Source organism: Peromyscus leucopus, chromosome 5 (assembly GCF_004664715.2).
Source record: "Peromyscus leucopus breed LL Stock chromosome 5, UCI_PerLeu_2.1, whole genome shotgun sequence".
Taxonomy (NCBI): domain Eukaryota; kingdom Metazoa; phylum Chordata; class Mammalia; order Rodentia; family Cricetidae; genus Peromyscus; species Peromyscus leucopus.
Genome location: NC_051067.1, coordinates 135135978 through 135158199, shown reverse-complemented (window position 1 = coordinate 135158199; position 22222 = coordinate 135135978). Strand labels below are relative to the sequence as shown.

Here is a 22222-nt window from a genome sequence, read left to right as displayed (position 1 = left end):
CAGGCTCATATGTTTGAGTCCTTGGTCCCCAGTTGGTAGATGTTTAGGGAGAATTAGGTGTGGTCTTTTTGGAGGAGGTGTATCACCAGGCTTTGTGGTTTCAAAAGACCATGCAAGGCCCAGTCTCTCTCTGCCTCCTGCTTGTAGATGTAAGTTCTCAGCTACTGCTCCAGCGCCATGCCTGCTTGGCTGCTGCCATGCTCCCCACCATGATGGTCATGGACTCACCCTCTGAAACTGTAAGCAAGCCCTCAATTAAGTGATTTCTTTTATAAGTTACTTTGGTCATGGTGTCTTCACAGCAACAGAACAGGGACTAAGACAGTGGGGTAACCCAGGGCACTGGCAGAGCATTGTTTTTTAACACTAATTTGTTAAAGCAGCAAAAGGAAGCGAAATACAAAGAAATTAAAATAGAAGAAACTGGGCAAATAACTAAAGATGATAATCACAAGTGGTAATGGCTGCCTGGCAGGACATAAACAAGATGACGAGAGAGTATAAAGAGTGGAGGCCAGGTCCGAGGGAAGACTAGCAAAGAGAACATTCCAGTCAGAGTGCAAGCACAAGGGCTAACAGGGTGAGGAAAGGCTCGCATTTACAAAGAACAAAGACCTTCCAGTGCTAACATAGGACTGTGCAGGGGGCCAGAGCACATGCAGAGCCAGGCAGACCACAGTAGCTAGTGCAGAGAGCACAGGCTTCAGAGAGACAGAGACACTGTGTTTCGTGTTTTCAGGGGTCACCTGATGGTGTCATGCCATGGTTCTGGTGCAGAGGAAGAGCTAAGTTTGAAACAGGAGCAATAGCTTTAGAGACAGTGAGGTAACCAAGAGCCTTGTTGATGGATTGGATGTGGATTCTAAAAATGCGCTGTAATTTGGCACTAGACAAAAGGATAAGGGGAAAAGGACGCCTGAAAGTAGAGGGGTGTGTGTGGACTGGTGTGTGCTGGTGAATAGTGGGAGATAAAGAGAACACAGGCTCTGAAGAGGCTGAGATGCCGTGAGCTGGAGTTTGGAATGTATTAGATTTGCAGTGGAAAGCTGTTAAAATTTTTATTTCAGGGAAATAATCTGAACTGAGGTCTGTGATTATATATAGACCTCTACTTTTATTCTGAAGGAAAGAAAAATGATAAGAATATATAAAATTAAAATGTATTAGAGTCAATAATTAAAGATGTGATTAAATGTTGGTTGAACTTTTAACAGTCCACTGGGAGCCTCACCCTTCTCTTGTATAGCCGAGGATATTCTTTCTGTCACTCGGGGGCTTGACTTCTGTTTCTGAGGCCATGCAGTATCTTGGTTCTTAGTCTGGCCTGCAGAGCGGCATGGCTTGTCCCTAGTCTCATGGCTTCTGCTGGTGTCTCATGGCCCATGCCAGCATCTCATGGCCCTTGCTGGCATCTCCGGCAGCAGTGCTAACCAGCCTCCCTCTTGAGTGTCAAAAGTGTTAGTCTCCTTAGCTAGAAAAGTGGTTTTTTAGGGGTTTGCTCACTCAGTACATGTGAAGTGTGAATACTTACCAAATGTTTGGGTCAGGGTGAGGTCAGGGCTGGCGCAGGGTACAAAAATGCACAGGGGCATTGAATGACTAAGCTTTTTCTTTTGACAGTAGTAAGAATTTGAGAGTTTGTATTTCTTTCTCCCACGCTGGAGAATAAACCTAGTAAAATGTGTCTCTGGCCTTTTTAACTTTGTATTTGATAACAGAGTCTCACTAGGTTGCTCAGGCTAGTCCTGAGCTCATTCTGTAGCCCAGGGAGCTTTAAACTTGATCCTCCTGCCTCAGCCTCCTGAGTAGCTGGGGTGACAGGTGTATGTCACCAAGCCCAGCTGATAAGCAAATCTTAAAGAAGTTATGTCCTAAGTGAAGTAGACTTTTTTGTTTACTCTGCACATGGTATTCATTTACTATCTGTATGCATTTCCCAAGAGTGGCCCTGTCTGGCCTTACTCTCTTTATAAGATAAATGTATAGGAAAATGTGTGCTGGCTCATAGGATATCACTGATTTTCTGGAATAGATTATGTCCAGAGATTCTATTCTAGATAGAATAGAATGCCCTTTGATTTTCAGGTAACTCAAGTAAAACACAATGTCAAGAATTCCTTCATATGTCAATTCATTTCCATTTAATATCCCAGCAATCATTTCAAATTAAAATAGAAACGAAGTATTGAGAATTGTATTATGTGATATATTAGCAAGGTATAAAAGAGTGCTTGAATGTGGTTGGGTCCTAGAATCCTTTTTTCCTATGTCACCCCTACTTCAGTATTTAGTTTTATACTATCATATTTCTTACCAGAATATTCAGTCTGTAACTCTAGTTTTTAAAATTGTGTGTTTCTCAGAAGTGGAAATCTTTGATAGTACATCTTCTTGCTGACACCTTCCAGACATTTTAGAAGAACTAAGGAATTTGGTCTCATTTGTTTTGTTGTGTAGTAGATCTCAGCAAAATCGAACTCTAGTTAACTGTAAATTCTTTCCAATGCCACATTAAGAAGTAAATCCTTGCCAGGTAGTGGTGGCTCATGCCTTTAATCCCAGCACTCAGGAGATAGAGGCAGATCTGTGTAAATTTGAGACCAGCCTGGTCTACATATTGAGTTGCAGGACAGCCAGAGCTATTTAGTGAGACTCTGTCTCAAAAAAAGAAAGAAAGAAAAGAAACGAAACGAAAAAAAGAAAGAGAAAAGCTCCTGGTTGGCTCAGCAAGTAAAAGCAATGGTGTTGCCAAGCTGAATGACCAGTGTTGGATGTCCAGAACCCACATGGTGAAAGGAGAGAACAGGTTCCCCCAAGTGACCTCTGTATGTGTGCCTCCTCCTGCACACCCACCCCACACACAAACAAGCAGACAATAAATGTTTTATATATATATATATATATATATATATATATATATATATATGACTAAGTTTCAGTTGGGACTCTATCATTGTAGCCTGGGCTTCCAAGTCTGTACAGCAGTGAGCAAGGGGATTTTGTCTCTGAGGCAGGACTGAGTACTTCAGTGCTGACACTGGCCCTTGAAAGAGCTCCCAAGAGGCGGGTGAGGGCTGTCCTTGGGTCTTAGTGGGACACTACACATTACTGTCACTCATGGAAACAAGCAGAGACTTGGTGGTCAGACTGTGAATATGTTCTGGGGTTCATGATCTTTTTTTTTCTCCCTTCTGTGATTTCCCTTCCATTCCAACATGTTCACATTATAAACTAGTATTTCTAGGCTGAAGGCATCAGGGAGAACCAAATGAAGTTAATTAGCATAGAATTATGGTCCCTTCATCATATTTCTCATCACCATTTCAGCTACTAATCAACAGGTATCAAAATCAAAGACAGAAAATGATGAAATACTTAGGGGTTTGTTTTGTAAAATGAGAAGAAAGCTGAGATGCAAACCCCTGGAGTTGACTGTGGTGTGGGTAGGTGGGTGTTACAACCAGAGTAGAGTTTCTCTTGGGGACTGAAGGCCCTTGCCATCTGCAAGGCATGGACGACTTCCTGTGCACCCTGGGAAAGAAACTCACCCTGCTCCTTGCCTCTTATCAAATATTGCCTTTGTGTTCGATGTAATTTCATGTCTCATGAGGCTATGAACAAGAAACATGAATATTATATGTACGTTGTGACACATTGCTAGCTTTCATACAGGAAGAACTTTATTAATTAAAAATATTTAAAAAAATTGTACTTAAAATATAGTTACATAATTTCTCCCCTTCCCAGTCCTTCCATTTCTCCTCCCTCCAACTTCACCCTCATTCTCCCCTTCCTCTCAAATTCATGACCTCTTTTCCTTGATTATTAGTTTTACATATACACATATGTATCTGTGCATTTATCAAAACAACCTGCTGAGTCCATTTGGTGTCGCCTGTATGTTTATAGTTTGAGGGCTGACACTTGGAATCCAATAACTAATTAGGAGGCTTATCTCTGGGGAAGATTATTTCTCCTGCTCTCGGCAATCAGCAGTCATTGTGGCCTGTAGTTCTCGGTCTAGGGGTGGGGCCCCATGAGATTTCCCCTCTGTGTTAGGATGTCTGTTGAGGTTGTCATCGTTCAGGTTTTGTGGAAGTATCCTGCGCGTAGCTTCCCTGTCGTTTCTAGGAGACACAGTCTCACAGCAGACTCCTGGTCCTCTGGCTGGTAAATTCTTTGGTTCTTCCTTCTGAGATGTTCCCTGAACCTTGGGTGCAGGAGTTGTATTGTAGATGCAGTCACTGGAGCTGGGCACCCATGAGCAGCTGTTCTTAGCTTTTTGACCAGTTGTGGTTTTCAAGGGTGGTCTCTGTCTGATGCATAGAGAGGCTTTGTTGAAGGGTAGGAACTGCACTTACCTGTGGATATGAGGATAAGTAGAGTTCGGCCCTGGGAAGCTGGCTAGGTTTTCAGTACCAGGCATCATTTCCCTCCTGTGGAACTGGCCTTAAGTCCAATTATAGAACTGTTATTGCCCAGATACGAGTGCCACTATTGTACTGTTAGGAATATCTTGCTGTGATGGTCATTGTTATGGTTCATAAGTGTCACAGCTGGGTAGGATGATTTGATTGTTCCTCTCCCTTGGCAGCTTGAATAGCACCTTCTGATACATGAAAGCCAGTTCAGTGTTCACACGTGTATTTATAACATTTACTGCCTTCTTAAATATTATTTTAATCTTTCTCTTTAAGATTTAATTTTATTATCTTTTAACTTTCTATTGTATTTATTTTATTTTATTGTGTGTATGAACACGTGTGCTTCCCACAGAATGAGTGCAAAGGTCAGAAGACACCATGGGAGTTGGTTCTTTTATTCCAACATGTAGGACTGAGGTAGTAAACTCCAGTCTTCAGGCTTAGTGGCAAATGTCTTGAGTTGTTGAGTCATTCCCCAGCTCACACTGCCTTATGTTGATTTCTGTTGTTTTGTTTTAATTTGGTTTGGTTTGGGCTTTTGGTTGGTTTGTTTGTTTGTTTTGAGACACGGTCTCTCTACAGCTCTGGCTATTTTGGAGCTCACTATGTAGACCAGGCTGTCCTCAAACTCAGAGAGATCTTCCTGCCTCTGCCTCCCAAGTGAGTGCTGGGATTAAAGGAATGTGCCACCACCACCACCACCCGGCTTGATTACTGTTTTCAATTGTAACTTCTACTTATTATCAAAGTTCAAATTCATAATAAAATATTAAGAAACTATTTCCTTGAATTCCAGTTAAGTTTCCTAAATTTGTCTCTAGCAACAGTGTGCTGAGAGTTATTTCAAACTTACATTTAGAACTTATGTTTGTTAAAGTATTTTAAAGCAGGGTAAACATTCAAATCCTATGAAAAGGATAAAGCAGATAAACAAGTGACTGTTTGATTCTCTCCTTTCCTCATTTGTGTGTCCTTCTGGACAGTGTCAGTTAATACTGCTCTACGTGTATGAAGTACTATTTGACATCTGTTGTGACCCCTGCAAGAATAGAATCAAACTGGTTTGGTTTTGTTTTTTGAGACAGGGTTTCTCTATGTGGTTTTGCGCCTTTCCTGGAACTCGCTTTGGAGACCAGGCTGGCCTCAAACTCACAGAGATCCACCTGCCTCTGCCTCCTGAGTGCTGGAATTAAAGGCGTGCACCACCACCTGGAATCAAACTTTTATAAAGGACATTTGTGTGTATCAGTAAAAGGGGATGGATCTCCAATGATGTTAATGGGTGTTGTAATTAAACTAAGTTTACTGATAGAGATATGTATGTTTGCACACATGTGTAAGTGAGTTTGTAGGCTAAATGCTAAGGAATTTGTTTTATCAATAGGTAAACATTTTTAATTTTGAAAAATATTTACTGAATTCTATAGTGTTTTCCTTTGTCTTTGCTTATACTATTTCTTTCTAGGACATTTTTTGGCCAATATATTAAATTTTTATCTGTCCATCCATCCGGTAGACAGTGGAAGTCAGTGATAAACATGGACAGCCTTTGAGTTAAAACGGCCCAGTTTAGGATTTTTCAAGTTTACAATGGAATGAAAATATATCAGTTCAGTAGGGCCATGCTCTGGTCTTTTCCTGGACTAGCCATTTGTGGTATGAAGCTGTCTTGCGATATAGACAGCAGTGAGCCATAACTACTCTGCCTGTGAGCCCTAGGGTGAATAAGTGATGTTTTCAACTGAAGATGGATCCATTTGGATACAATGCAGTGATAAGTTGAGGATTTCATCAGGAGAGAGTGTGTGCAGTATTGTGGTTGATGAGGTCTATAAATTTAAATAGTGGTCAGAGAAAACCAGTGAGCGGTGAAATGGGTAAGGGGCACGGCATGAGAGCCTTGGCACAGGAGCCAGTGGAGCCAGTGTGCAGTGGGGCAGGTGTGAAGTACGTTTGTCCGAGGGATAAGGACAAGTGGGGATTGGTTCTAAGAGACCTCAGGTGTCGTGAAGGAAATGGAAAGCCGTTAGTGGAGGGACTGAGCAGAGGAGGAGGAGGGAGGCTGCACTTGGTTGAGGAGTTCTTGGGTTGCTGTGCTGAGAATGATTGGAAGGAGGTCAAAGCAGCCCCAGGGACATGAGAGGAACAGCCACACAGTGTTCTGAGGGAGAGGGCCACTGCGTAGGGTGGCCGTGGTAAGGAGTCAATAATAAGTGCCACACCCTTGGTGTTTCCTTCCAGATTAGACAGGGGGTATGAGAGGAAGAGAGCAGCCAAGTGGGACTGAGGGGTGTCACCTGGACGGTGGAAGAATGGAGTAGTATGACTTACTGAACCCAGACCGTGGGAAAGTGGAGTTACCGTTTACTGAAGATGGGATGCCTGGGAAAGGCCAAGAGCTGAGTTTGGGTTGTGCTGAGTTTCTGCTGAAATGGAGCTGTTCAGTCAGCATTTCGTATGCAAGCCTGGGATTTACAGAACTTTGGCTGGAGTATAAAGCCAGTGAACAAGGGTCATTGAGAGAGAAAGGAGCCAGATGGAAGTCCAGCAGCTGAAAGATCCGAGAAGGCAGCAGCCGGAGAACTAAGGGGAACCCAGCCGGCAAGAGGAGAGGTGGCTTTCTAAAGGGGAGAGTCCTGGGCTGTGACAAGTGTGTGGTAGATGAAGGGTGTCATTGGATTTGTAGGACTGTCCTTCGCGGGCATGACAGCGGCTGGTGCAAGGTTAGGACTGGAGCTGGTTCAGTTCCAAACAGGAAGAAACTCATTTTTCCAGGAAACTTTGTCATCAAGACAGGTGGAGCCATGGAGTTGGGAAAAGTGGGAATTTGAGATGGGGATGGAAAGTTGAAAGTGCTGTGAAGGTGATTGCAGTGGTCGAGTCCACCTGTGTAGTCCCCGTTTGGAGTACAGCTCGTCTCGGCGTGTTTGGAGGCCATCCCTGCTACTGTGTGTGTAGTTTGCATATTATTTTTGTGTGACTAATCTTTTCCTACGGGTATTTAAGGATTTTTTCTGTGTCATTAAGAAAGTGGCTTTCTCTCATGTTTGCAGACACTGTTGAGGTTTGTGTCCTGCTGGAGCAGCCTTGTGTCCTCTGGAGCTGTAAGGCTCTGCCTTACTTTCTTCCAGGGTTCACCCAGGTGAACTCGGATTTGTGTGGATTTCACTGTGGTGGAAAGAGTGAGCTATAAGTTTCTGGGTTTACTTTTCCCATATGATTTTACTTGAAAACTTCTTCCTACACTGACTTAGACTTGTGTTTGTGTGGGGATCTGTGTGTGGACTGTGGTCAAGCCCATGACTGCCTATGCCTGTGAAAGTACAAACCTGCATTTGCTGTTAGTGACAAGTCCGTGTCCACCCACAACTCTCATTGCTGTGACTTTTTCTGATTTTCCTGAATATTTTTATTTTCTCAGATAATACTAACAGTATTCCTTGAGACTATGTGTATAGTATTCTACTAAGTGTTTTGCATATATAATAGTTTCCTTTACTGTGGTAACCGTGCTAGAGACATCTCCCCATCTTAGAGTGGAGGGAGCTGGGGTGGGCAAAGGATAGGACACATTCCAAGGTGACGTGGGTGGTAAGTGGCGAGGCTGTGGTTTGAACCAGGCAGCCTGATCAGAGACTGAGCTTCTCCCTTTAGATGTACTCTGGAGTCCTTGGGTCTAAATCACTTACATTTGTGATCCATATGCCAGGCTTAGTATTTTCATAAGAATTGTACTGCTATAGAATATTTTAGGTAGAACTGGTGTATTTATAATATAAAATCTTTCTTATCCAATATGATGTGCCTTTTTGTTTATTTGTTTTGGCCTCTGGTGAAATGTTAAAGGTCTTCATGTAAGACCTTCCTGTCCTTAAGCTTTTCCTTTATACACTGTCTTTTGTGTAGTTCATATTAGTGGAATTTTTTCCTTCCGTTGTATTTTCAGCTGGTTGTTGTTGACATATTGGAAGGTTATTAATTTTTCCAATTTAAGTCACAGGTGTTTACCAGTTTTCTTAATGGGAATATTTAGTCTTATTTTTCTGAATTTTCTAGAAATATTATGCTACTTACAAATAATAAATTTCACTTACTCATTTTAGTATAATTTCTCATTCTTTTTAAAAATGAACTGTTTTAGAACATTGTTAATAATGGCAAGCATTTTTATCTTATAAATATCTCTAGTACATAAATATATATATCATGATGCTAGCTTGGTTTATTTATTACTGGATTTTGTGTGAAAGTGTGTCTTTGTGTGTGTGTACAGCTATGATGTGTGCATGCATGTGTGTGTAGCTGCAAGAGCCTTACACATACACAGGCCAGAGGAGGACATCAGTTCCCGCTCTGTCCTTATTCCTGTGAGTCAGTGTCTCTCAGTGGACCTAGAGCTAAGCTGGTAGCCTGTCAAGCCCCTCCTCTGCCCTCACTCTGTCTCCACAGTGCAGGCATCCCAGGCAATCCCAGTCAGGCCCAGCATTTACTTTGAGGTCTGAGTTTGGATCCTGGAGCCTGTTTGCTTAGCGAGCACCTATACAGCGGCTCTCCAGTGCCAGAGCTGTTCCCTATACAGATATCAGCAAGGAGTGATAAATTCTTTTTCCAAATGCCTTCCAGACTTTATAGACGTCACTCTTTCTATTTCTGTGTTAATAAAGTCTCATCTGTTTCCTGGTGTTGGCCAGTGTTTGCTGTATTCTTTTAATAAACTAGTGACTTTTTAGTTTTCGTCAGTTGTGACTAGTAAAGTGCTCCTCGGTTGAAGTGGATATGCCCGAGTGTCATTTTCAGAGCTTAGATGACAATTATGCTGCCTCAGGGAACAGCTGAGGTACACTTCTGGGTGCTTTTTTTTTTTTTTTTTTTCCCCGAGACAGGGTTTCTCTGTGTAGTTTTGGTGCCTGTCCTGGATCTTACTCTGTAGACCAGGCTGGCCTTGAACTCTCAGAGATCCACCTGGCTCTGCCTCTCTAGTGCTGGGATTAAAAGTGTGTGCTACCACTGCCCAGCTCTGTGAGCTCTTAAGAAGCATCAGAACTATCAGGCCTTGGAAGGAAGTCTCCAGGGAAGGCTCTGGCAATTTGGGGACAGTTAGTTAGCTTTTGGGCAACTTCCCAGTTTTATTCTGAAGTGTCAAAACTATAATCATCTATATTTTCCTAGAAAGAATTTTCATCTAAGTTATCAAATTTGCTTGCTTAGACTTATAAAATATTTATTTATAAAACACTTTTTAAAATTCCTTTGTAATTACAGTTACTTTAATTTTACTTGCTTTTATTCACGTGTGTGCATCGGGGGGGGGGGGGATTTGCTGGGAATCAAACCCATGACACACACACGCTTCTACTGAATTATATCTCCAGCCCACTGCATTTTGATATTGAATGTTTGTGTTTCTTAGTTTTTCTGCACAGTCAACTAGGCTGGTGGATCATTTATAGCATTTGATCCTTACAGACAGAATTTTGTATTGATTCATCAGAACATGGCCTGTATAGTTTTGATTCAGTATGTCTGTGTTTTATTTTCACTTCTGTTTCATACTTTTCCTGGGTTTGTCATACTAATATTCTATAAGTCACAGGTCATGTAAATTAAAATCATTCTTTCTGTAAAGACACAGTCTGGCTGTGAAGAGAGTATTAGTTATTGATAAATTGGTATGAATTACTTTAGCACAAATACTTTGTGACATGCAGTCCCTGTTTCTGGAACTGAATTAGTTCAATGAATTGAGCCTTGGCTCTCACTGTGTTATGTCCCTGCTTGTGAGCTGAGTCTGTTCCAGCTGAAATTAGCTCTTGTGTGAATGAGAGGTTTAAGGAGGTGTCCGGGCGCAGGTAGGGTACTTGCGGAGGATGAGCAAGGGCCAGAAGGACTGAGGGAGTGCTGAAGACAAACCCCGTGAGTTTCTACTATTTTTTTATGTAATGAGAGACAAGGAAAAAATAAAAACTAGGGCTCTGCCAGTGATGGCAGCCCTCTGCCTTTGCCTATCAGCTTTCATTCTATTAATAGCTTGTGTATGGAGGCAGTGAAAACCACCAGGCCTCTGCAAGGAGAGTTCACAACCATTGCCTTCTACTGGAGTTCGGTTTTAAAAGATAGTTTGACTATATAAACATTTTATGATTACTGTTCAATTGAATAGGTAGCCTTGATTAAGAAGTGTATCTACAGAGTGATTAAAGTCCTACTGGTGAAACCACCACTGTCATGCAAGCTAACGTGTGCTTGGCACATGAGTGCTTGAAACAGGTACTGTCTGTACAACATCACACACATGCACACACGCACTCCATGTAAATGTATGTCATGTATGTATAAGTGTTTTATCACTCCTACTAATAGAAGTTCTCAGTACATTTTTCTTCATAGTACACATGCCTAAATTTGTGTTGTTCTCCACATCATTCTAAGACATGTAAAATATTCTTAATAAAAACTGACCCCACTGGCTCTGGACACTTCAGAGCTTTTCCAAGGCTCTTACCCCGTGGCTGTACACTAGCCTGGTGAATACAGAGCCGCTCTGTTAGATGCAGTCTTGGTTTGTAAGGTTCACTGGTAAGACTTTCCAAGAAAAGGCTCTATCTTTCTGCTGTGCAGATGAGTATTTTAAGGGGATAGATGGGAATGGATAAGATGTAGTTAAATTAATGTTCTCACATAATGAAAAACCTCTGGAAAGAAAAGCCTTTGCATACCAAAGCATATGTTGAAATGTGACCTTAGCTTGTCTCATGTATCATCTGACAAGAACTAAAGATTCCAGAGGTAATCTTTCTTCTCTAGCCTCCTAAAGTGGCTTCCTCCAGGTGGGCTGAGTGCTGCACAGTCCACGGTGAGTCACTGTGGTCAGAGTCTTTCTTTACAAAGCACTGAGGTGACCGTGCAGGTTGAGAGCGCTCTGCTCCACTCGGAAACTGTATGCATGGAATCTGTTGGATACTTTCATTATCATCATATATTACTATATCACTTAAGGAAAGGGGGTTCATAGAGAATTTTAATTGGTGTAGTTAATACAGTGCGATGTGCAAGAAGCTAAGTAATTTAGGACATATTTGAAAGATTTGTTGGCTGTAATGATATTACCCAATAGTATACTGTTATATCATTATAAAATCCAACGGTTAAAATTATTCTGTCATTTGAAAATATTTTCAGTAGCAAGTTTTTCAATGTATAACTGAGAATTCCTGGAACAGAGAAACAACAAATGTATATAACAGTGTCTATCACTAATGCAACTGTCTCCATGGGGAAGTACCACACACAGTATGGTCTAAGATGTTTGAGTCCAACTCTACAACCTTGTGCAAATTTCTCATCTATTCTACATGTGTAGACTAAAGAGAGATGCAGTAGTGTCTTCTTGGGGTTGCACTAAAGATTCGGAGAGGAGGGGAAAGTGGAAGCAGCCACAGCAAACACAAGAGCCTTAAATAATACCACAGGAGCTCGCTCTAAGTCAGTAGTCATAACCACATGTGGTGAGAGTAAGAATGCATTCAACACTTGCCATGTCTTACTGAAAGCCACGTTATATAAGTCACATTGAAAGGTTTTTTATTATGTGTATGAGTGTTTTTGCCTGCATGTATGTCTGTGCACTACATGTGTGCAGTGCCCAAGGAGTCCCAAAGAGGGCTTTAAATCCCCAGAAACTGGGGTTACAGACAGTATTGAACCACCATGTGGGTGCTGGGAATTTAACCCAGGTCCTCTGGAAGAATAGCCAGTGCTTTTAACCACTGAACCATCTCTCCAGTTCCATGTTTAAAGATTTTAAAAACTATCTTTTCTTTTATCCTTGCTTTCTTAATATCCATTGTTTTAACTAAATTTGGAGTCAGGATGATCACTTGTAACTGAGAATATACCTCTTTTTATGGCGATTAAGGGAACCAATATATGCTTGGAGGAGAGGAAGTAACTCTACTGCCCTGTAGCACAATAAGCCAGCTCTGTTCTATAATAGTATACTTCAGAATGACTTAGAGAAGAGTTTAAGGCTCGAGACACATGGAGGTGGTAACATGTGAGGATATGGACATACTAATAGCTCTGACTTGGTCATACATATACGGTATATTTATATTGAATTACTATATCCTATATACCAAGGCTTTGTAAATGTTTCCATTCATGACCCTTTTTACCCAGTATATTTTTATGTGAGCCTGATATATAACTATAGAAAGTAGGTATGTTGGTTACTTTTCTGTTTCTGTGGTAAAACACTATGACCAAAAGCAACATAAAAGGAAGACTTGATTTGGAGTTACAGTTCCAGAGAGGTAAGAGACCGTAATGGTGAGGAGGCATGGCAGCATGTGTCTGGAGCAGGAAGCTAAAAGCTCACATCTCTTAGTACAAGCACGAAACAGAAAGAGCAAACAGGAAGTGGCATGAGGCTTTAAACTCTGAAAACCAATGTACCCAACAATACTTCCTCCAGCAAGGCTGTACCTCCCCCCCCCCCAAGCTTTCCAAGCAGCACCACCAACTGGGGACCAAATGTTCAGTGCCTGAGCCTGTGGAGGACATCTTGTTCAAACTGCCACATTAGGTATACAAATCAAGGATTTGCTGAAAACAAATCATAAAGGATGCATTTTAAAACAGTTCTTTGCCATACATAAGATCTTCTTACTTACTAAAGACAAAAGAAACTTGCTAATGAGCTTGAGATTCTTGTTTCTTTTCACATGAAAATTAAATCTCAGCTATGAATTTCGTACTGCAGGATGTATAGCATCTTCACTGCTTTTCAGGGTTCATCATTATTCTGATTTTTATAATTGTTGATTCTGTGAATACTACTTCACATAAATATATATTACCAAATAGCAGAAGTACATTAATGGCTCTTTCAGAAACTTGAATATTCTGTCCTAATCCTAGGCCAAAAACCATTTACCATTTTTTATGAGCTCAAATTAGCAACTCAAATGGCAGTTTTAAAAATCAAATAATATAGCACAATCCAGACATAATGCTAAATTGATACGTGCTGAGGAATACTGGAATTATGTTTCTGTACAAGCAAGAAACTTTGTAGATATAGTTTAAACATTATGGTGTGGTTTAAATGTGCATTAGTGAAATGAGGTATTTCAGGGGCAATATGTGCCATGTTGTATGTCTGGAACCAGTGCTATCTATGCCAAGGGTTGTGATACAGCATGGGTGAGCACTTTCCAGGGCACCTCGATTCATTCTGCATTTAATTGTAAAATAAGTTTTTAGTTGTTCTGGGTTCAGAACCCTTTATTGTTGTCAAATCTTTTAAGACGTCCCCACGCACATTTAACACAGTTTATGAAATGAGGCTATAAATGACTGTGTTATGTTGTAAAAGTATGAAAAAATACCCTCTTTCACCAAGTGTACGTTACTTATTTTAATCAAAGATTAAAGAAGTTACAACAGATTTTAATCAAAGATTAAAGAGTTACAATGGGCTGAAGACTAAGATGCCAGGCTCTCGCATTTGTCTCTGGACTGACCAGGGCCTGCCGTATTCCATGTGCTTCGGTGATGCTTTAGGAAAATCCTCTGAAGAAGTCCACAAGCTTTATTGGCAGTGGTGGTGCACCCAACACTCAGGAGGCAGAGACCGACAGATCTCTGTGAGTTGGAGGCCAGCCTGGTCTACAGAGTGAGATCCAGGACAGACAGGGCTACACAGAGAGACCCTGTCTCAAGCTTTCAAAGGACAGATCCAGAAAACAGAATCTTGACTGTTGTCTAAATAGTGATCAGGATGGTTGATTCCTCTTGCCTGGGTGATTGAGACAAAAGATAGAAAAGGAAGAAACAACAACCTTGGACAACAGTTGCTGTTCTTTTCTCTATCTTAAGCAATAAAGTTTGGAGGTTTGGGTGTTTTCCCCGTTTCATGTCACATATCAAAATATGCTCTATAGTCTTACATGTATGTTGTTCCTGTGTTTTGGCTATTCAGCTTATCTTTCATATCACAGTGGCAGATCATGCTGGGGAACAGGAAAGTCCTAGAAAATGATAAGTGGCCTTTGGAATACCCTGCAGTCTAGGTTAAAAGGGAGTCTGAAAATACAAGGCATGCAAACAAATATTTAAAATATGATGCACTTAGGCCCTAAAACCAAATTCAGAGGATGCTTCTAAGTCTAAAAATACCCCAGCTATTCATTAAATATGTAATCTAGAGTTGGCCAAACCACCTACAACTAACAAAATTAATTATGATAATACTGAAGTGTAGTATTACTTCATTAAAAGGCAAGGCCATATGAATCAGTGGCCAATTTGGAATCCCCAAAATGTACCAGCATTTCCCTTCAACAAGTAGCAGGAAACTCGGTGGTCCATGTGTATACTCTCAGCGTGCACAAGCCCAGTGAGAACTCTGCATCAGCACAGCTTCCCAGAGTAGCCAGGGATTGTTGGAATTGAGAACTGCCTCAGCCTTAGTCAAAGCTAGCTGGTTTACCTAACTATCAGATGCCTTTAACAAATAATTCAGGTTACTGATAACCTTGGAAGTCCAGATGAAAGTTAATCCTGATTTATCGTTTTCAGAGTCCCCATTCTGTGTGTGCACATGCTGGGTTTGAGAATCTCCCTCCCTCCCCGCACTCTTCACTCCGCTCCTCTAGAGTTGTATATAGTACATAGTTGCTTCCCAACTATGTGCTTTGGCTTGTCACAGAGAACCTGCCCATGCTTCTATCTTTATTAAAGTAAAGGGAACATTTTCCTTGTTGATATATTGAACAGACTTGCTCAAGTAATATCTCAGGAAAGGTTAAAAAGTCACTTTGAAGAGTAGCAATTGAACACTATCTACCAAGCAAATCTTCACCCCCTCATCCCCAATCCAACCATTCTACCCCACAAACTGTCTGATAAATCTCTTTGAGAGAAGACTATTGTATTGCCTGCTTTTGTGTCACTTTGGCCAAATTCCTGACAGAAACAACTTAAAGGAGGAAAAATGTCTGATTCGATATTCCAGAACATTCAGTCATTGGTTGGCTTCGTGCGTTTAAGCAAACCTAGCAGCAGGAGCATGCTGCAGAGTGGGCCACACTTCGTGGCACACAGGAAGCGAAGGGCACAACAAGGAGGCATCAGGAATGACCCACCCCCTCCACCCGTATCCAGAGCCTTCAAAAGAGTCCCACCAGGGTCCAGCTTATCCATACATGAGTCTTTGGGGGACAAATCATAGCCAACCAATCAGCATAGAAAAGTTATTTTGATGTTCATGCTTACCACCAGAAAGAAAGTAAATTTTATTAAAAACTGGGTGAGAATGTATCTGCACAGTGGAATGTTGTCTGGTAACCCTGGGGAATAATTGAGTTTCAGATATATTGACAGGGAAAGTTCTCCATGACACACTGTAAGGTGGCTAAACAGTAGAATATGATGCTGTTGTTGCTTTTGTGGTAGATAATCAGGCACAAGCAATGTGGGTTTTTGTTATATTTATTAGGATAAGGTATGTGATGATGTTCGATGTCATGTCTGCCCAGTGCATTGAAGCAATGCACTTGGCTGTTTTTCCTTTATAATGTAAGTTGAGAGGAAATGGTTACTTTCGCTTACTTCAAGAGTTTTCATTCTGATTTTTTTATGATGACATGCATTTTATAATGAGAGAAACTGTTTTCTCTTAGAAAACCTAGATAAATGTATTCATGTTAAAGACTGAACAGTGTTTTCTTTGGACCCAAAACATGACCAATTCCTGCTTCAAGTGCAGTGGCACACCAGGTACTTTGTGAACAGACTGGGTCTTCCTACAGCTCCCAAAGCAGTCCTGGGGGTTTGGGTCATTTGCTCGCCCCGTAATATACTTAACTACACTATCAATTATGTTTCTTCATGTTGTTAGTGGTGTGCATATATCTGGGTGGTTGGGTATGGGTGTGTGGGAGTGCACACCTATAGTGTGTGCATGCACTTTTTAGGGAGAGGGTTATGGATGCCTATCATCTAAGCATTTAGGTGGTTCCTTTCTCTCAAGAACAGCTAGCTGGCTGCAAGTCAAGGGGAAGAATAATGGGCAGTAACTGTTCATTATCTAGACAGAACTGAACGTCTTTTCCTCCTTCCCTCTCAAATGTAGCAAATGATGGTCTTTCTGCAAATAGTTGAAACTAGGTCTTTCAGTGACTTCTCCCCATTAGACACAAACTATGCCACCAGAGTGGTGACTGTGCACTCATTTGTGCTAGATTGTTTAAAGTATTTTATTTTCTATATCTCACAAGTGCTACAAAGTATGGAAACCATTCAAAACAATTGTTTATCTTTCTAATTCTGATATGAAATTCATTAAAATTAGTTAGAAATTGTATTACATATAAATTTGACTAAATTAGCTGATACTTTCTAAAGTCACTATGGGATTAATATGCAGTGCGTGTGGCTGAAAGCTGTCCTTTTCATAGAGTAACTTTGATGAGGGATGTATTTTTATTAGGAAAGGCGGCCCCTATAAAGATGTGAAGCCTAATTGTACATTAGTAGCATTGTACACAATAAGGTCAGTGCTGATGAAGAGTGTGTAATGTGATTTCAGAGGATAACATGGACTCAGACTGTTGAGTTCCAAATCCTGCCTCCGTGACCTGCTGGCTGCATGCCAGAGACATTACCTTCTCTCTCCCTGGCTTTCTAGTGTGTAGAATAGGGATATAAGCAGTAACTGGGAAAACTCGGTGTCATATGCTTGTTTTAAAATTGTAAGAATTAAATGTGGCTAATATTTGCAAAGCATTTATACCTTACATGAATTTTTAATAAGTGTAGATACTATTATTTGTCACTGTGACCATCTAGTGTCTAGATGTGTTATCAAGTGAGTTGCTTATTAATTATGGTTTTGGAAAAATTACTGAATTGCAATCTATTTTTAAGTTAATTTGTATTTTTGTGAGGGGTAAAAATAGATTTTTACACCAATTTTGATTATTTGTTCCTTTGTATTACAGTTACAAATTATAATACTGTGGTAGAAGCAAATTCGGATTCTGACGATGAAGACAAACTCCATATTGTGGAGGAGGAAAGCATCACAGATGCGGCTGACTGTGAAGGTGGCGTGCCCGAGGACGAGCTGGCAGCAGAGCAGACAGTGTTACCGGGAGGCGGGGACGGGGACGGCGGTGCCGAGAACTGCTGGCGGGAGGACGGTGAGTGGATCTCCTCACAGATCTCTGCTCTCTGCTCTCTTAAAATGTATTAAGTGAAAAGATCAGCCGGGTAAATGTTTTAAATAAACAATACAACTATTCGTTTAACCAAGGTTAGGTGTCCTACTTATTTTTCAAAAGTAGATTTTGAATCAGAATTATGTTGTTTGGACTATTTAAACATACCTAAAATATATGGAATTTAGTAGACTTTTTAACCAGGGCTAAGCTTTCAACATATTGTTGAAATACTTATAGCTACCTTTGATTTCATATTGGGATACCCAAATTAATAATAAATAACATATTAATACAATAAAATAATTCAGTATGCAAAAATCTCAAGCAAAGATATGTTATGAGGGGGTGTTTTTAGTAAAATGATGAACAGAAAACAAATCCCCTACTGTCTATGCGCTGCCAAAGTTAGCAAATAAAGTTGGCTAGGCTAGGTACTAGAAAGTGGAGGACTGTCCTGAGACTCTTGTGCATGGGTTTGAGCTCCAATTCACATTGGTGAGTGGTATTCTAAAACATCTTAAGCCATATTTGAATTTAAAGTATAGGTATTGCAAACATCCATAGCCATTAAGCATACCCCTTCATCCTAGTACTACAGATGTCTCTCAATAATTTAGTAAGTAGACAGGAACATGAGAAAGAAAAAGAAGCAAAAGTTAACTCAGACTATCTTGATTATGAAATGTTCCATCTTGTTTAAAGAAAAAATTAATTTGAAACTAGCTACAGATCTAATAAATGATTAGCTCCAAACCCATGAGCATCAGATAGCCCTGGTTGATCTCAGTGGCTACAAAATAGAATAAATAGACATGGACTAGAATGTGAAAGAGGGATTTGTGGGTAGAGGGGGGTTGGTAGGAATGTTAAAAGAGTGGGGATGAGTGGTGTGTATGTATCGCATATGTGTGCAAAATGATCTAAAAACACGTTTAGTAAATGAAGCATATTAAAAATAATTTCCAAAAATTAAAAGAATTAAGTAGTAAGAACCCAAAATGAATTTAATAGTAAGTCAAGAGAGTCAAAGAGAGAATAAATAAGGTAGAGAAAACTACACACAAAGTGAAATTCAAGTAGACACATGTAAAAGAGGTTAGCAGACGTCAAAGTCTAAGGCATGTGTGAACTGCAGGTGGATAAGCAGCAATAGTATCTGAAGTGATAAAAGCCAAGGACTTTTCAGAATTAACACAGACAGGACATCTGTGTGCAGAAGCACACACAGCTCAGCCATCAGGTGCAACTCCAGATGGAGGAGGGGAAAGAATGCCTGGTGCCTGCTGCAGAGAGCTAGTGAGCAGCGCTCTATTCCAGGGGACCTGGGGTCAAAACAGAAAGCCCATCAGAGAGGATGTCCAAAGCACCAAAAGAAAAATGACTCACTACAAATAAGGGGAACTTCACAAGGCTGTAAAATTTCTAAGCAGAAACTTTTTTTAAAAGCAAGGATAAAATGGGATAATATATTGCACAGGTGCCAAGAGAGAAACCTGCAAACCAAGATACTATACCCAGCAAAGCTATCCTTTAGAAACAAGATAAAAATTTCCTCAAACACACACTGTAAGAAATATAACTCAAATAGAAAAAACACTTACAGAAGATACATGAACCAAAAATCAAAGGTGTGAGTGGGTAGAACTCTAATCAGAAGTTACAGGGTGACTGTACTGATTTTTTTATTCCAACTACAAACGATTCACTTTAGCTTTGAAGACAGAGACTCTAAGAGACAGGATGAAAAAATACTCCATAAGAATGGTGACTAAGCCGGGCGTTGGTGGCGCACGCCTTTAATCCCAGCACTCGGGAGGCAGAGCCAGGCGGATCTCTGTGAGTTCGAGGTCAGCCTGGGCTACCAAGTGAGCCCCAGGAAAGGCGCAAAGCTACACAGAGAAACCCTGTCTCAAAAAACCAAAAAAAAAAAAAAAAAAAAAAAAAAAGAATGGTGACTAGACAGAATAATAGAATGTAAATTAAACACTGTTGCCACAGACAAAGAAAGTCATCACTAATGATAGAGTGTATTTACAAAAATGTTAGCAGGGTCAGCAAGATGGCCTGACTGTTAGTTCAGTCCACAGGACCCACATGGTGGGAAAAGAGACAGCTATGGAAGGTGTCTTCTGATTTCCACACAAACTGTGGTACATGTGCAAGTAAGTGCACACTCACTCAAATAAGTGCTCGAAATTTTTTGAAAATAAGTTAACACGTGTCTAAAGTAAGTAATAGAACTGAAGGAAGAAACAGCAATATTATAACTACAACGGCCTTGAACCCTCCATGCTCTACAGTGGCCGCATCATTAGGTAGAAAATCAGCCAGCTGTATAAACTACCCTATCTAGCAACATACCCAACCTTCCACAGAAACTCAGGATGACGCCTAAAATTAAATACCAGAAACCCACCTTCCTTCACAGGTGGAAGATGAGGAGACTTTGTGTGGCCTGAGACATTATGATATAACAAAAGTCAAACTGTAAATCAAGAGCATTGTGCTGAGTGGAAGAAGCCTGTTACCAAGGTTATATTCTGTAATGCTGCATTTGACATTTCTAATAGAGAAACCATTTAATAAATAACAAGTCCTTGGTTGTTAGGACCTGGGAGAGAGTCTGATAATAGTTGACTAGTCCTGGGACTTAGGGTAATAATAGAACTGTTCTGTATCCTGATTGCAAAAGTCTTTACATGAGCCTATGCTTGGTTTAAAATGTATATACCTGAACACCAAAAGAAATAACAGTAAGGTATTCTATGTATTAGTGTGTGTTATCGGTAAATTCTATTAAACATCCAAGGACATAAACATTATAGTCTCAGCACTAAGTTCTTCAAAATCAATATGAGAAAGATGATCACCCATCTCTTTAAAGGGACTGTCATACCTAGAACCAAATAAAAGAAAATAGTCCAAACACAGATACCAAAATCCCAGACTAAATATTAGCTATGCAATATATGTACATGAAAAACTTGAATAATTTTACAGGTGTTCAAAATGAGAAAAGTATGTGCATGTACATATGTGAATGCCATATCAGAATAACCTGTGAAGGCGTTTTTAATTGTCACTGTAACAGACTTCAGAATAATCAAATACTATCTCAACAAAGAAAAATGGTTAGTAAAAATTAGTGGCTATCATAAAAGCAAACACCCTGGGAATAGTGAGCACTTCCTTGTCTAACAAGAGCACATCTTTATGAACAGAAACAAACTAAGTACATCCATTGTTACTACTGTGTCAGCCTTTTGGTGAGGTGTTCTCCACTGTAGAAGACTAGAAAGTTAGTCAATAGAGGTAGGAATTTGAATGGGAAAAGCTGTCATTTACAAATGATAGATACACATTTAATAATGAATCTACAGATAAGTAGATATTACAGTGAGTAAAGTAATTTGCCAAGTTTTTTTTAATACAAAATAATAAACTGCTGGGGATATAGCTCAGTGGTAGAGGAATTGTCTAGAATATGTAAGGCCCTGAGTTCAATCCCCAGTACTATAAAACAAACAAAGTAATAAACTGAATTTAATCTCCATACATGAGTAAGAGCTATAAAGTAAAATTAGGTGTGTATGACCACAAGAGAAGATGATAAGGTTTTAGTGGTGGGTATTAGAGGACACCACATGAGTGAAGAACATTCCGTTCATGGAACAGATAGGTTTAACTTACCTCTAGACTTGCTTTCCATTTTACTGATGCTCCAGGGATCCTTCTCATGTGCTATCTTCCTGAAGTTGCTGTGTCCCTTCATCTTCTCTGCTGCAGAACAGGGTCCCATGACTGATGGTGTTGAGTAGAACTGGTGAGGTACCTTGTAGAGTACCCCTCAGTTTGAGGTTGTCTGATTTTTCTTGTAATTGGACAGGGGTGTGGAGTTTGGGAAATAACACAGTAGTGAAGTATCCTTCTTTGACTTCATATCAGCCATACACAATAGCTGCAGGGCATCACTGTAATCTTCCAGCTGTTGTGATAGGAATAGCCAGAGGCTAAGAAGCAGAAAGAGATTAAAGGCAATGAAGCCAGAGTGGTAATGAAATTCCATAACATCTAAGGATCTGAAAAGTATTAGGAGCACTTTGGTTTTCATTTGCAGAGGGAGGTGTGAGGAAACTGCAGATAGAGTAGTGGCGTGCTTTGCTGTAGATGCTGTGTCACCAACCTGACAACAGGAAGGAAGGCAGCAGCATAAATGCAGATGGAGAGCCACAGCTTGAGTCAGGATGATGGCTGGCGAGAAGGTGAGAAGGTATAGAATTGATTGTGTTTTCAGAGGAAGTTTTACAAGATGTGATCCGGAGTAAGAGAAGAAAGCTTAAGATGATCCCATCTCCATTATTTGTTGAAATTTGAAGGAAACCGAAGGATGAGATGTTCATTACTCTCAATCTTGTTGCAATCAAAGTTCCATAGTTTCATTTTCGTGTGTGTGTTCATGCATGGGTGCACATGTATGTGCAGGTGCTCGCTCACACAAGTGTGTATCATGTATGTGGAAGACAGAAGTGGGTATCTGGTATTTTTCTTTATTGCTTTCCACCTTTTCTTTTG

At 40.4% G+C, this 22222-nt stretch overlaps 1 protein-coding gene across 2 annotated transcripts in view; it reads left to right on the top strand.

Annotated features, from left to right (window-relative positions):
- Positions 1 to 22222, top strand: part of Zeb1 (zinc finger E-box binding homeobox 1) — a 174368-nt gene that overhangs the window by 101185 nt on the left and 50961 nt on the right. For both annotated transcript variants that reach the window (XM_028872953.2, XM_028872956.2), the window contains exon 2: positions 17429 to 17629. In XM_028872953.2, the coding sequence (XP_028728786.1) occupies positions 17429 to 17629 (201 nt within the window). The remainder of the gene's footprint in view (positions 1 to 17428; positions 17630 to 22222) is intronic.